At 43.3% G+C, this 15,500-nt stretch overlaps 1 protein-coding gene across 1 annotated transcript in view; it reads left to right on the plus strand.

Moving 5' to 3' along the window:
* LOC117590461 (neurogenic locus Notch protein) overlaps positions 1-15,500 on the plus strand; it is a 38,939-nt gene that overhangs the window by 4,220 nt on the left and 19,219 nt on the right. Inside the window, exon 2 of the mRNA XM_034283098.1 lies at positions 8,621-8,711. Coding sequence (XP_034138989.1) covers positions 8,621-8,711 — 91 coding nt within the window. The remainder of the gene's footprint in view (positions 1-8,620; positions 8,712-15,500) is intronic.

Genomic DNA, 15,500 nt, shown 5'->3' on the forward strand with positions numbered 1-15,500 from the left:
AGAGTCTTGTTGCCACCAGGTTTTTGGATCAGGTAGAATTTCGCCTTGCCCTGTTTTTCGTTGTTATTTTTTGTTTTTGACAAGTCCAAGTCCGGAAATCCACAGAAGACGATCGATGCGGCGGCATTCCCCGTATCTTTAAGATTTTTCATGGCTGGATAGATCATTCTTATATGTATGTATTTTCCCAGAGAGACAGAGAGGGCGAGGGAGAAAGAAGAGTCCCCCGTGCATTGCATAAACATGAAATCTTGTCCATTGCAAATTTTTGTATTTTTCCCAGCATTGCATCGAGCCCATACAGCAGATACACAGATACAGAGATAGATCTCGTCTGCTCTTTGACAACTTTCCAAGTTTTTGTCTTGGGAAAATGCCTCTTGTCTCATGACTCAAATGGTTAGCCAAGATTGAGGAGGCTTATAGCATTTTCTTTTCTTCTGTTCGTTGTGCAGCGCCAACTAATTATGAGCACAGTCGTCAACGCGGGCATCGATCTACGGATTTAATGGGATATATGGGGATCTAAAAACTCAGATTTTTTGGATGTTTTAATGATGGACTTGCCTGGAGACCTGACTGATTGTGCTGTGTCTATGGGCTATGGACTCTGATGGGTTCTTCTGGGCAGTTTAATGAGTTTTCTTTATGGCCAGGGCGCAGCACACACACACACACACACACACACAAATACACTGACTCGCAACACACACACACACATGAACAATCCATAGCCACAAGATACATACAAAGGCAAAAGATACTGAAGAGACGACGCACTGACCGAACAAGTTTTTATTTTTTTTTTTTTGTGTTGTCTTCTTTTCTTTTTGGTTTCCTTCTCCTGCTGGCTGGCTGGTTCAACCTTCTTCTTGGGTTTGTTTCTTGGTCTACGCTTTGTGTGTCTTATTCTTGAGCATTGGAATCAGCAGAAGGAGAAGCAAAAGCAGACAAAGAAGGAGTAGGAGAAGAAGCAGAAGCAGAAGCAGAAGGTGGAGGAAACACATCATCATGGCCTGTGCGCCTGGGCCTGGGTATGGCTACGGGTACGGGTCCAAAAAGGCTGACAACCTCAAGAAAAACGAAAGAGAGAACTCCAAGAGAGAGAGAGAGAGAGCGAGCAAGAGCACGAGAACGGAGAACAAAATGAGAACGAAAAACGAAGCCAACGGATCCGATCCGATCCGACCAGACCAACAACAATTTTTATAGATATTACCCTCAAAGTGTCTCTTGTCGTGTTGTGTCTCTCTCTCTCTCTCTCTCTCTTTGGTATGTTTCTGTTTCTTGTTGGCCAGGGCCAGGCTTAGGCTTTGACTGGTGGTGGTGCTGGGGCCTGGTCTTCCCCCAGCTCATGCCCTGCACGCGAGATTCTGTACGGGTTTTAGGCCCACATGCGATCCATTTCATTTCATTTTATACCAAGAGCCTTTTCTCTCTCTCTCTCTCTGCCTGTTTCTCTTTGAAGACAGTGCACTTTGTGTTGCATAGGAAACATCTACTAGTCCTCTTCCTACTCCACATAGCCCTCTCTTGTGGTCCATCTTGGGGCTTTGGAATAGACAATCATCATTATATACACTCGAGCGGATCGACGACAGTCGTTGATATTTTGTACTGAAAATTGCTTCGCATCTGGCAGTATCTTTGGGTCTGTGCGTGTCTGAGAGAATCATCGGTTTTCTGCTGGCAATATATTTGAGGCTCAAGTGGTGGACACGTTGGCTTTTTAGAGTATCCAAAACATCATAAAGCTGCACTTTGGCAACAATTTAGACATCAAATGAGCATAGAACGTGGCAAAGATACACAGCAACTGCAACTTGCATTACTAGAGATACACTGCATGAAGCGTAGATACATTTATATGTTATCAGATATCTTACAGATACATTCAGCAGGCAGTCAGTCCTCTGGGCACAGCTGCCACTTGGGAATGCATCTCGATGGGAATGAAAAGGCGACGGATCTAAGTAGCTGCGCAGCTAATTAATGCTGCCATGCGATCATTAGCATCTTTCGAGTTCCCAGATGGAGTTCAAGCGATCACTTAGCAGTGAATGACATTCAAATGTATCTGTCAGATGCAGCAACCTGTCGCTTGGACATTTGCATAGGGTCATTCCCCGTTACCATTCCCCATTCACACATTCCATGCTTGTTTTTTCTTTTCCTACTCACTGCGATTATTGACTGAGGCGCCACCACCTAGGGAGATGCTTGTATCTGTAGCTTTGGCTCCTCTCTTTCTTTTTGTGTGACAAATTAGCAGCCCCCTCGTCGTGCCCCCTTCATCCACACAAAAGCCCAACCGATAAGTAAATATGAATCCAAGTTTTGTTGTGTTTTTTTTTTCTTCTTTTAGCTTTGACTAAACATTCACACGCTGTCGAATGTCTGCCGGAAGTGTTAAATGCTTCAGTTTATTTAAACTACACAATAAGCCAGAAAGAGAGCGAGACACACACACACAGCGAGAGAGAGAGAGAGAGAGAGATAGAGGGGGAGAGACACAGAGACACATCCATATAATATCACTACTCATATGCCATTATTTTTATGGATTTTCAACTTAAGGAGAGAGAGGAGCAGCAAGCAGCAACGAGCCACCAACAACCCTTTTTACAACCCAAGTGTATCTGTATCTATGAGTGTGCTGTGCGTGTGTCTGCGTGTGTGTGTGTGTGTGTGTGTGCGTGTGGTGCGCCTGCGTAGCGTTTGGCGCGCATTTTGATCCAGCCTCGACCTCTTGAACTCACTTTGAAATGAGGGAGGGATAGGGATGGTCTGTCTCCATGTTTCCCACGTTTCCTCAAAATACTTCCTTTTACTCTCTCTCTGTGAGTATCTGTATCTGGAGCAGTGTATAGATCTGTGTGTGTGTGTACGAGGGCGGATTTTGTCAAAGTGTCGCATATGTTTTCAAGTGCACTTCAATTACCCAAAAAGAGAATCGAGCAGAGCACGGAATACTTACAACTGCAGATGTGGTGTTATGTTTAGGGGCTGTTTACCCCCCCCAAACCCCGCATCACTATCTCTACCCTCCACCCCGCCCGCTTATCATTCGCTCAATTACATCGTAGGGTAGGTCATACACTCCGTCGTCGGTCGCCCGCCGTTGTCAATTATTTTCATAATATTATCTTTCATTTCGTTGGGCACATTATGCTAATCATTCGCAGTGGCGGAGAACAGCTGGGAAAGGCTAAAAGATGAGCATCAAGTGGAAAGCAAAACTCTGTAGCAAAGGAGAAATGGGGGGTTTTCTCACAGACAAATAGCGCGGGAGAAGTTAAATTATATCTTAGGAAGGAAACTTTTCCTATAAGATCTTTGAGAATCCATTAGATCTTATATCGCTATTTATTTATTGACATTCAATCTCTTGTGACTTCCATTTAGCACTGAAATACCACAAAATTGACTCAACGGCTAAGCCACACTGTAAGAACGAGCTCAGATATCAATGGGAACATCAATTTGAAAGTGTTTTCTTAGCTGATTGATCATTTCAAAGCCATGATTGATTGTTATTTTTGTCATTCGATATTTGTATTATCTTTTCATATGGCTGTGGCTGAGCCCCCTACTGGAAATATGATAATATCCGCAGCTCATCCATAATTTTGCGACGCAAAAAGCTTTCTATGCTGCACCGATAAGAACGAAACGGAAGAGACTTTGAGGATCGAACGATCATTCGGGGACTGCTGCCCGATGGGGAGATTGGGTAGTTGCTTGAATGAAACTTTAAATAAAAATAAATAAAATACTTTTACGTGTAATGGCAAATAGAAAATAGATAGAAACATGATGAGAATGGAATGGAGGAGAAGAATGAAGCGGAGCAGAGTAGAATGAAGCAGATGGATAGGCATGCAGAGGCGGAGTTGTAACAGTGGCTGTGGGGCAGTGGCAGCGCAGTGGCCACAAAATGCGGAAAGATTGTAAAGTGTTAATGAAAAAGTAGCCGAGATCTCTGCTCTGGTAAGGCCCCAACAGAAGACCAGACCAGACCAGATCCGACCCGACCAGACCAGACCAAGGCTATGTAGTGGAGAGGGAGTGGTGGTGTGGGGGAAGCGGGGTGTGGCGGACCAGCGGTGGTGAGAGGGGGAAAGTCGTAAAACGTATAAACGAGTGTGGGAACCGATGACTGCCGCTGCCGCTGCTGCTGCTGCTGCTGCTTGCTCTCTCTCTCTCTCTCTATCTGCCTCTCTTCTTGGATCTTTTTTGGGTTATGTGGCATGGAATTTTGCCTTTGCTTTTGCGGTTGCTTCTTCACTTGCCCCTCCCCATACCCATATGCTTGCCCCAAACCCCTTTCATCAGTGGCCTCGTCTATTGTTGGTCTGGTCGAAGACCCATCAAAACGTCTTGAGTCTACGGCGTTTTTGATAGATTAATAGGCCACACACAACAAACACACACACACACACACAGTCGAAACTGTCGTTCAGTTGAGTTCAGTGATAGCAAAAGACTACTCCCCCGTCCCCGGGCCCACCAATTCGTTCGTATAATTGTTTGATGCCTTTCGAGGGGGAGGAAGTTTGTGGTTTTTGTGGTCTATTTAATTGTTGCTGCAACATGTACTACATATTTATTTGTGGCATGGAATAGATTTGGTTGTGGTTGGGGGTAGAGTGATGTCTTAATGAATGTACAAACAAAAGTATAATGTTGCAACTGTTGGAATGAGCTCTGGCAGGCAAAGCAAAACTCTCCATTCGATTCATAATGTCTCTTCAATGATCAAACAGCGATGAAAATAAATTCTCCAATGAATATCTGTTTGAAATCTAAGCCCTTTCCTCCAGTGTGGCTTAGCCGTTGAGTCAATTTTCGCCATTTCAATAATAATATTCAAAAAGAAGGCCACTGAAGTGTCATTTATTGATCAGTCACAGATGAAAGATTAGTCTCCAAATGATACAAAATGAATAAAAAACATTAGACACAAAATTAAATAAAATTTCCTTTTGCTAGTTCTCTAATTTCCAGCCAATTCCAAAGTGCAAACTGATTTGCATTTTATGGCGAAATACATTCCATCCACGCAGCACAAAAAATCATGAATGAACTTGTCCAATTCCGCCAGTTTGGGTTGGGGTCTGCGATGGGGGAGACTCGAAAGCGCATCGGAGAGCTGCGAAAGCGCCGATAAGGGTTTTGCCTGTGCCATGGGGAACCGCTACGGCGATAAGCCCCCAAAGCGCTTCTGGTTACAATCATGACACAGAGAGGGGTCGTATCCAGATATTAATGTTACATTATTTATTTGCATTCATCGAAGATTTTCCATTCTTGGGCTTTAAGTTCGCTGTTTAGATATCCAATGTCCAAACATTTGTTTTACGTTCTGTCTGATCTATGGAGAAATATGTTGCTAAGCCACACTGTAAGTGGAAGACTTACAAATATTTTACTCTGTTCATTTTCCTTTAAAACATATTTACAGATATCTATATCTATATATTATATAGAGTTTTTGTTTTTGTTTTGTTTTTGTTTGCTTGTTGCCTTTGAGAAAAGCGTGAGAAATTTTTGGCCGTGGTTTTGTTTTAGTTTTTTGCCTTTTTGTTGCTGGCGATGTGGTTTCTTTTTTGTTGTTGTTGTTTTTAGTTGTCGCAGCTGTTGATTTTTTTGTTGTTTTTGTTATTATGCTGATAGCGTTTTGCTGCTGCTGCTGCTGATGCTTTTTTATACATTGTTGAGAGCCGAAAAATTTAAATTCGATAAGCGCCGCTTGGGAGCATACAACATATTTTATTAATGTCTTGGGGGGACTGTTTTTTATTTGAATATTAACCGGTAATCGGGGTAAACGATTAACAAAGGGCATACAAAGAGATGTGAGAGATAGAGGAAAACTAATGTGCAGTCCATTAACCCGCAAAAATGCAACTAACTTGAAGTATACTTAACAATATACGAATCAATGGTTAATGGAGAACTTGCGGCACAGATTTTAACTCAACTGCTAAGCCACACTGGGAGATAGTTTTAATTTAAGATTGGGTATTGCCTCATTTGAGCACTAAAAAATAACTTCTCTGGCGGCAAATATTATGATTTGTGTGCAAATGTATTTAACAAATATTTGAAGGGATATTCCGCATTCCAATGTGACCAAAAAAAGGGCCAAAAAATATATGTGGGGCAAGCTAAAGGATTATCCCTGCCTGATTGCACAAGAAGGTGGCAAGAATGCCGCAGAGGTGTGGCCCACCCATCCTCACTGTTAACAAGCTTTACCTAATTAATTTACCCCCCGCAAAAATACATTTGCGGAGAGGGAGAGAGAGTACTGAACGCTTCATCGACAGAGCGTGAAAAGATTTTGTGTGTTTTGGTTTTTGTTTTTTTTTTTATTGCGTGTGATTTACCGGCACTTGTAAAAAATGTACATGGAGCGCGAAATCGTACAGGTGGGGGGGTTGTTGGTATTTACGCGCCGTTTAAGCAGATGCCTGCACATGAAGATTGGCTCTTCCTATGAACATACATTTATCGTTTGCCTCCATAGACCGACAAATGAGCTGTTAATTGCTTGAGTTGGTCTAAGCCCAGTTAAGACCTAATTAAACATGCCTAACGATATGTGTAATGGATGATGCTTTGAGCTCCACTTGGAATGGGATTCGAAGTTGGAGCAGGATTTCGGATTGTTGTGGGAGGGGGTGGAGTACCCACAGTCACGACATTTGATGAAAACAGGCGTGACTGTGAGTTGGCGAATCTCGCGGGCAGATTGTGATTTTGATCGATGAAATGTATTTTGGTTTTTGTGTGCAAATTCCTGTAAAGTAAAGTGGCTAAGCTAAGACACTGTGGAGAGAGTCAGTCATACGGAACCGCCATGAACCATTTGAGAATGAACCCAACGACTGATTCTGTTGTGGAACCGCGCACCGCACCGCACCCACAACTGACACTGACTTGTATATGTTTCTCTGCCTCTTTAGCATTTGTTTATTGGATTTTTGTTGTCTTTTTGTTACATTAATTGAGGTCAATTAGTTTTGTACACAGATACAGATGCAAATACACATACAAAAGGAAGGAGAAAGAGAGAGAGCAGGGCACACTCTGAAATGCAAGACAGCTTCACTCCACTCCACTCCACACATTTTTGGCATAAATTGTTGGATGAATGACTCAACTTTGAAGTTTTTTATTTAATTTTATATCTTTTTTGTTTTGGTCGCCTGTCATTAGCCTGTTCATCAGTTGCTGCCATTTGATATTGTGCAAAAATGTATCTGTATCTGCATGCACATATGTACGAGTAACTGCAAGATTTATGCCACGTCTTGTCCACAAGCCATCGATCATCGAATGTGTTTCCAGGCGGCAGGCAAGCAGACACACAGACACTGAGAGAAATGCTTGCCAAATACCCCATGAAATAGTTCCAAAGATTATTTGACATTTTGACTCTCCCTCTTCCAGTGTGGCTTAGCATTTTTGGTGTTGCGTTTTCTTGTCTTAGAGTAAATATTAAATCACAAACTGTTGTAAAAAGCAATAAATGCATCGTTTTTTTTTTCACTCTCTCTCGCAGTGTGGCTGAGCTGGCTTTAGTTGTGTGTGCAAGGCACAGAGCTCCCTCATTGTGTGTGTGTGTTAGTGCCCTCCTGCAGAATGACTCCCCTACACTGCAACTTTTTTTCTTAAAAAAAAAAACCCCAAATTGGGGGCCTCAGACAAAGCGATTTATTTATCCCTGTCTCTCTCTGTCTCTGCGGCTGACGCGCGGTGGCAATCAAAACTTATTGTCGTGGAGGTCCGAGAACCGAATCGCGCGCACCCCATCCAGTCGTAGTCCCCAGTCCCCAGTCCCCAGTCCCTGCTGCTGCCCCACCAAAACCCTCGACGTTTAACGTCTCGCCAGGACAGGAAATCGCCACACGCCCAATTAGCAAACAAATATATGTTTGCATCTGTGTATATATTTTATTGTTGGTTTGGCGTATTGCTACGCTTGTTTGCGGCTTCGTTTGTTTAATTTTGTGTGTGTGCCAGAGAGATACTATTTATTTTTTGCAATGGAATAAGCATATTTCTAGACTGATTTTTATTGCTGAACTTTTCAGTTCTTGCTGTCTCCCCCCGTTCTCTCTCTCTCTGTGTCTCTCTGTGGCGCTTTCCTACTATTATTTTTCTGCAACGCTGGACAGTTTCAAGTGCAGTGAACTTCTTGTATGATTGGCCACGTAGGAAGGAGGGGGAGACAGCGAACGAAGAGCAAACCGAAGATGATGACGATGTGACTTTGACATGCCGCCCGTGTGCCCTTAAAAGGCAGCTACACACACAGAGATACTCCCTCCTTGAGGAATAGAAGAGAGGCAGCAAACAAACAGCAAGAATGTTCCCCTTCGTCTGTCTCGTTTTGTTTTTTATTCTGCAACAATGTGGCATGTTAAGTAGACATAAATGGGCGACAAGTTAGCCAGGTCTCACAGATACACTGAAAGTACTCGCTGGGGCACTTAGAGCCCGAGTTGATTGACCAACAGACTGGCAACAGTTATCAAACTTGAATCCTACATCCGTATGTTAGATGTGCACAAATATTTGACTTTATTTTGTGTTTGTTCTTCCTTTGCAGATACCGCGTTAATGGCCCGCTCCTGCACACACATGGGCTGCCAGAACGGCGGCACTTGCGTTACACAAAACAATGGAAAATCCTATTGCGCGTAAGTACAGGTTTTGTTATACTTTTATTTAAGCATTTAATGGGGCGATCTCTAGGACCAAGAGATAATTCTATGGCCCCACGAAGCTGAGACTGAAACCTTTGCTCGCCACTCGCCATGGAATGCAATTCGATCTTTTCTTTTAGATATATGTACATATTCCCCACATGCGCTGAAGAGATCTTTAATTATGCCATGTCCATGTCTCTGCGGTCTGTCTGTCTGTTTCTTCCACTCTCTGTCTGGTCTGGTCTGGTCTGGCCCCGGTCTTTGCCGTCCGTTTGGCCCGCTTCACAGACTCGTAAAAATTGTTTCAACGACAGTCTGTCAAAATATATTGTAGAAACTCCTCACTTGTTCGTCCCTGTAGCTTCCTCCTCTCTGTCTCTCTCTCTCTGGCTCTATTTATAATAACTCAAACAAAGTTATGCGTTGCGTACGTGCCGTTTGTTTTGGGCCGCATTTGATTTATTACAAAGACAACAAAATAGTCAGAAATGTAAAAAACAACAACAAATAAAAACCCGCAAGAAAGAAAACCGAAATATATAAAACAGAAAACAAAACGAGCAACCACGAAACGAACCAAGTGAAAATCATGCGAACCAGCCCAAGGCACGAACAGTGTAGAGTCGCTTGCTCGATCGCTCGCTCGTTTAGGGGCAAACCGATTTGCCAGGAATGTCGTTCAGCGTCGAACCCAAACCCAAACCCAAGTCCAAACACGAACGCGAACCCGAACCCGAACCCCAATCCAATCCCCGACGGATCCATTCGATCCGTTGAGGATGATTGTGCGGGCGCTTTTGTCTTGCTCTTCCGCCCTGCTTGCTGCTTGCTCCTACGCCGCACCACTGGCTGCTCTCTCTCTCTCTCTCTGTCTAGACAAATTTCAAGTTAAATTCAAAATATTCCACTCCGAGCGAGATGTGTCCTTGAAATGAAGAGCAGTCTCCTGGGGACTCTTCTGCAGTGATTGACATATGCAAATCCGAATCACAAAACAAAAACCCCAGCTATTCCCGCGTACATTGTTGTACATGTGGTCAGGAACAAGACATGATGATGTGTATTTCGGATCCTTGCTCAGCTGAGGGGGTGCCTGGATGGTGCATCTATCTTTGGGCAATTACATAAAAGCTTAGCTTAGCTTTTAGCCTAAAACAGCAATGCCAAACTGCTTGCCAGTCGGATCTTTGCTCTGCCTCGTTTTGTATTTGGTTTTGTTTTGCTTTTGGGTTTTTGTTTGCTTTCAGGAATCGCAGAAGGATGGCACGATCAAGCCAATGCCCTCCCCTCACTCGCTCTGCCTCTCCTTTAGCTTCATTTTGTGAGGATGATAAGATCGCTTTGAACTTTTGTCTTGGAGAGCAGCTCTCAAGAGCTATTAGAGTTCTCTCTCTCTCTCTCTCTCTCTCTCTCTTTCTCTCGATCGCTGATCCATTTACCACATTGTCTTGATTTGGAATTGCTCTGGTTCAGCAGAGCTCAGCAGATCAGCAGCAATGCTTTGCGAGTGATTATGGTCTGTTGGTGGTGGCTTGCCTTTTATTTGGCTTTTACGATCAGTTACGATCGCGACCTCCTCTGGACCTCCCTCTGGCTCTGGCTCTTGCTCTTTCTCTCTCTCTCTCTCTCTGTCTGTCGTCTTGTTTGTTTAATTGACTTGATTGCTACAGTTTGATGCAGTTTGAGGAGACTGCCTGCCACGACAAGCGTTTATGTCGAATCTCTGTGGCTCTGTGAGCTACGTTGCCTACGTTTGTTACTTAGCTCTCTTTTTGGCCATGTCAAATGTCGTGTAGCTCCCCATCTATCGATCTCTCCTTCGCTTTTGCTCAATTATGCACTCGACTCGACTCTACTCTACCTCTACTCTAATCTTTTTTTGTTTTGCTTTGTCGACCAGAACAATGGCTTTGATTTATATGGCAAATAAGAGACCCGCTTAAAGCCAAAAGCCCCACACACAACATACAAAAAGAATTGAAAAACTTGCGGTTTATGACATGTTAATGAGCAGCATCGTACGACAGCAAACAGCAAACAGCCAACAGCCAACAACATCTCTTCTTGGCGGACATTTCTTTTGAAGTGAATCGACCAAAAAATATAAAAATAATCATACAGAAACTGAAACGATCGAGACGATCTCTAACTGTTTTTCTCCCTCTCTCGGGATGAATCAGTTAGAGGCCAAAAAAACTAAAATTTAACAAAAATGAAAAGCAAAAGAAATCTTGAAATTAAAACCAAAACTCGAAATGATTGTTGGTTGAGTTGTATCTCGCCCCTTTAATGGATTCAACTGGGGAGTACTACTCCACGATTGAATAGACAGATGGATAGACGAATAGCCAAACTGATAGATAGCCTTAGTTGCGTGAGATAAGCTCAGACACTTATTGAATAGGAGATTTTATCGTTGAAAGCTAAATATAATCGTTGAGAATATGCTCCTTAAAAGATATTCTTACTTGTGTACTGATGTGCATCAGCAATACTCGTTGTTACATAGACTGGGGAGTCACTGATCACTGATCACTGATCACTTTAAGGAAACTTTAAGACTGAACTGACTAAGAGTTTTATGCTCCCAAGAATCCAAATCCTTCGTCTGTGCACCCGGAATTAGATGCCAGAAAGTGAATCGAGTGAAGTTAAGAAGAACGAGTCCGACAAGCAGTGGCAGCGAGTGGCAGTGGAAGCGAGCAGCGAGTCAGCGAGTGGGGAAATGAGTCGATGAAGTTTGTTGCCTAAGTCTTTTGTTTGCCTGCTTCCGTTGGTTGCGCTGTGCGCCTCGAATGTTGTACTTCTTTCTTGGCCAACACACACACACACACTAACATATTACTCTTGTCTGCACAATTTACGTTTTTATTTGAACTCTTGGCTCACACGCTTTGCACTTGAAAAATGTTCTTCTTTTTTTCTTTTCTGTTTGGATCCGCGGATCACTTGTTTTCTTACTTTTCTTCTGCTGGTTCTTTAACTTTTTCTTAGGAAACACGCACATAGCACAGCAACAACAACAACAAAAGTGAAAAATAAGGAATGGGAAAACCTAAAGAAGGGGAAAGCCGAGGCTGCAATTACTTTAATTAACTCATCATTAAGCACATTGGCCACGGACACGGCAGCACTGCCACTGGCCGGAGTTCAACCCATCTCCCAGTAACATCTCTTGAGGTGTTGCAACAAAATCAAAAGGAAATGACAATGGAAAATCTTCAAGCGGATAATCTGTGTTGAAAAAAAGGAGGGGAAACATGCACACACAAACACATAGGGACACATATTCCATATCTTTTAGGTCTTTTTGTCGATGACACATTTACAGGGGCGGCGGCCATTTTTCTGTATAGAGTTTTTGGTTGCTGTTTTTTTGTTGTATTTTTTGGTGCATCCTTTGGGTTGTGAATCGCGCGCGTTTTCGTTTATCGAAGGGAGAGCGCCGCACACAAAAAGTTGGAAGGGCTCTCTGGATCTCCAGATCGGCTCTGAATATGGCTCCCTTTTTCACAAAAAAAAAGAAAAAACTTGTTTGCAACCTGCTCTGATTGCTTTTCTGTGTTACACAAGTCTCGAGTCCTCCCCGCATGTTGAAGATCGATTCGATGCTATACCATCCCATTCCATTCCCCTCTGCCCCTTGGGGGATCTCTGCCGACGCGTTTCGAGGTCTTTTCTTTTTTTATTTCTTTGCCCCCAAAAAACGCGTAGCCGTAGCGAATATTTTTATTGTGCATTCCTTTAGCATTTTACATTCTTCTCCTCGAATCCTTTGTGCCCTGCATTTTTCGTGCGTGCTCTTTTCACTCCCTTTTTTGGTGTCCCTTTGGTTTTGCTCCCTATTTTTGTTTTCTTCTTTTTTTTCGTGATACTTTTGCGCATCATTTTGCTCCCTTTTTGGTGCTCCTTGTGCTGGCAAGCTTCTCCTGCTCTGGTTTTAGCAGTGCAAGGCGTTGGCGTACAAAATTCCTTTAGCCAGGTTTCTCTCCCTCTCTCTCGCTCTCTGGTCAAATTAAAACGTTTTATTGAAACTCAATTAAGTTGCGCATTCTCACGAAACGTTGGAAGATGATGAAAAAATGGAAGATGGAAACAGCAGCAGCCAAGAAGAGAAGATGATGATGATGATGATGGAGTTGGAGTTGGAGTTGGAGCTGTGTGGAGCAGATCAAAGCGAAGCAAAAAGACAGAAGACAAACCAGAGCCGAGCCGAGCGCATAGTGTAGAGTGGGGAGTGAAAAATGTTAATTATTCGAATGTTGAGTGATGCATTACATAAATCTGGTCCTTTTGTTGTCATAACTCATAGCTGAGCGCACAAAATTAAAGATTTTCCCATGCAGCAGCCGCCGCCACACATGTTAATTATATGAAAAATCTACATACCGAATGGTTTCGGTTTTTTACCCTCATCTCACACACATGGATGTTTCATCACAGATTACAAAATGTGTGCCAATAGATTTAATGGAGTTAATGAATGATTTCCAAGTGCATTTTGTCGCATACATTTTGAATATTTCGTTGAAGTAAAAGTATGAAAATAATAATGTTTGTGCATTTCTATACAAATTTAGGAGCACTTTTTCCTATGGAAAATATCGTTTCGTTTGGATATTGCGCAGGAATTTTCTAACCTGTATCTGCTAGCTGAGTGCTGAGTGTATCTCTGTACCTGAACCTGTAAAAACCATTTTGACGGAACAGTGTCAGAGACAAAGAGAGAGAGAGAGCAGACGCATTAAATATGCCTTTTTACCTGAGGACTGACGGTGCCCAACAAAACGACAAAAGCAAATCAAACAACAAAAACCGAAACGAACCGCACCGCACCGAAAAAGAGACCTTAAATCTCCACAAACAACAGCTGAAAATGTATGGATGGATGGATGGACAGACTAGACCTCTCTGATGGATAGATGGATGGATGGTAATAGAGGAACGAACGGAAAAGAATATTTCTTGGGTGTACAATTTGTTAGGCGTCGTCGGGGTCACGCACATCGTCATCCCATACCATACCAGCGTCAAGCATTGTTCTGTGTTGCTCGCCAGCTAAACAAATAACAAATGTCTGGGTGAAAGGAAGCGACATAGAGAGGGCGAAGAGAGAGAGAGAGCGGGAGAGATAATGTCTCTCTGCATGTTGCACCTGCCCATTCCATAGGCTGTCGAACTGAAGAGCAGTTTTCACGTGAAAAACCAAACGAAAGACAAATCGTGTAATGCGAGAAGTGTGCGCTGCGCTGTGCTCCCCCTTAGCTTGCAGTTATTGGGATCATTGTAGGAACAGTTTGAACATTTTCTCGCAGCCCAGACTAGAGTTCAGAGATCATGCAGCAAAATTCAAAGAAGCGTTACACATCCCGCATTGGGATCATAGATCATTGGACTCCCCAATGATAACCTTTCGGTGATCCTATCTTATCAGTGCAGGCAAATGGCAAGCAATTAAACAAACATTTGCTGATCCGCTGATCCCCGCTGTTCAAATGGATCATGTTGGACATATTTTGTGCCTAATTAGCTGGCGAAATGTGTAAAGTACTGTAGGGAACAAAACATGCAATTGTTGTTTGGGGAGAGGGCGAGAGTGGTGGGGGTTTTCTGTGCTGTAAGATCGATATGTCGATATGGCGGATAAACGAGAAAAATTATGCTTTAATTGGATGCTTTTGTCAACGGATTCCAAATCGTAGACAAAACCGAACCGTAACCAAAGGCAAACCTTTAATTGCGACTTACATAGTTGCTCTCTCTCTTTCTATCTCTGTCTGTCTGTCTCTCTCTCTCTCTCTCTCGAAGCTTGGCGATGCTTGTGCTGCGATAAGCACATTTAATGCGCACCTCCCGCTCTCTGCTACCTGCCGCTGCCGCTGCTGCTGCTGCTGCTGCTGCCTCTTCTATCGATCGATCTTGATATTGTGCAAAGCTCAGCAGAAAACCGTTGCCAGCTGCAACGACCAGAGACAAACACACACAGACACACAAACATACCACTGTACGTGTGTGTGTCCGTCTGGGAATCGTGTGAATTGCACTAGAGAAATTAGATACTCTATAAGGAAAACAAGACGAGTCTCCAGTCCCCTCCCCTAACCGATAAACAGGAGCTGCTGCTGCTGCTGCTGCTGCTGCTGTTGCTGCTTAGGTGGCGGGCGGGGCTCTCGAAGCCGTAGATAAGTCCAAATGGAGACCATAAGATGAATGATCATCGGCCGATGACATTAAATCATGCGCTCTCTCAAACATAATCTATCCTCCCCCTGCTACCACTGCTCCTGCTGCTGCTGCTGCTGCTGCTGCTGCTGTGGTTACCCATTCGTATCGATCGTGAGAAGAAATATAGTCATATTTTGCGTACTACTTTACACTTTGATTGTAAACTTTTATGATTGTGAACAATTTTTGCAGACCAGACTAGACCGCAAATTGAAATCGCCAGAGCCGACATTCATGGCAAGGGAATCGAGATTCGTGGTAATGGATACCGATACCGATACCGATACGATACGGTTATGTATCTGTGCCATGATCTGATCTGTGATTAGATTATTTTGTTTAGTTTAGTTTTCTCACACAGCCTCGTGGATGGATCTCTCCATCTCCCAAAGAATTGATTTACTATGTGGTTTCAGCATTATTGCAAATATTAATTTCCTTGCGGTTCGTTTTGGGCGATTGCTGAGTGAATTTCCCTTACCCTGCTGTGTGTGTTTGCTTGGGGGGAAATATTATTTCCCCCTATGCCTCAGAGAGGATAACTAACGGCTTCTG

The sequence above is a fragment of the Drosophila guanche genome, unplaced genomic scaffold (assembly GCF_900245975.1).
Source record: "Drosophila guanche unplaced genomic scaffold, DGUA_6, whole genome shotgun sequence".
Taxonomy (NCBI): Eukaryota; Metazoa; Arthropoda; class Insecta; order Diptera; family Drosophilidae; genus Drosophila; species Drosophila guanche.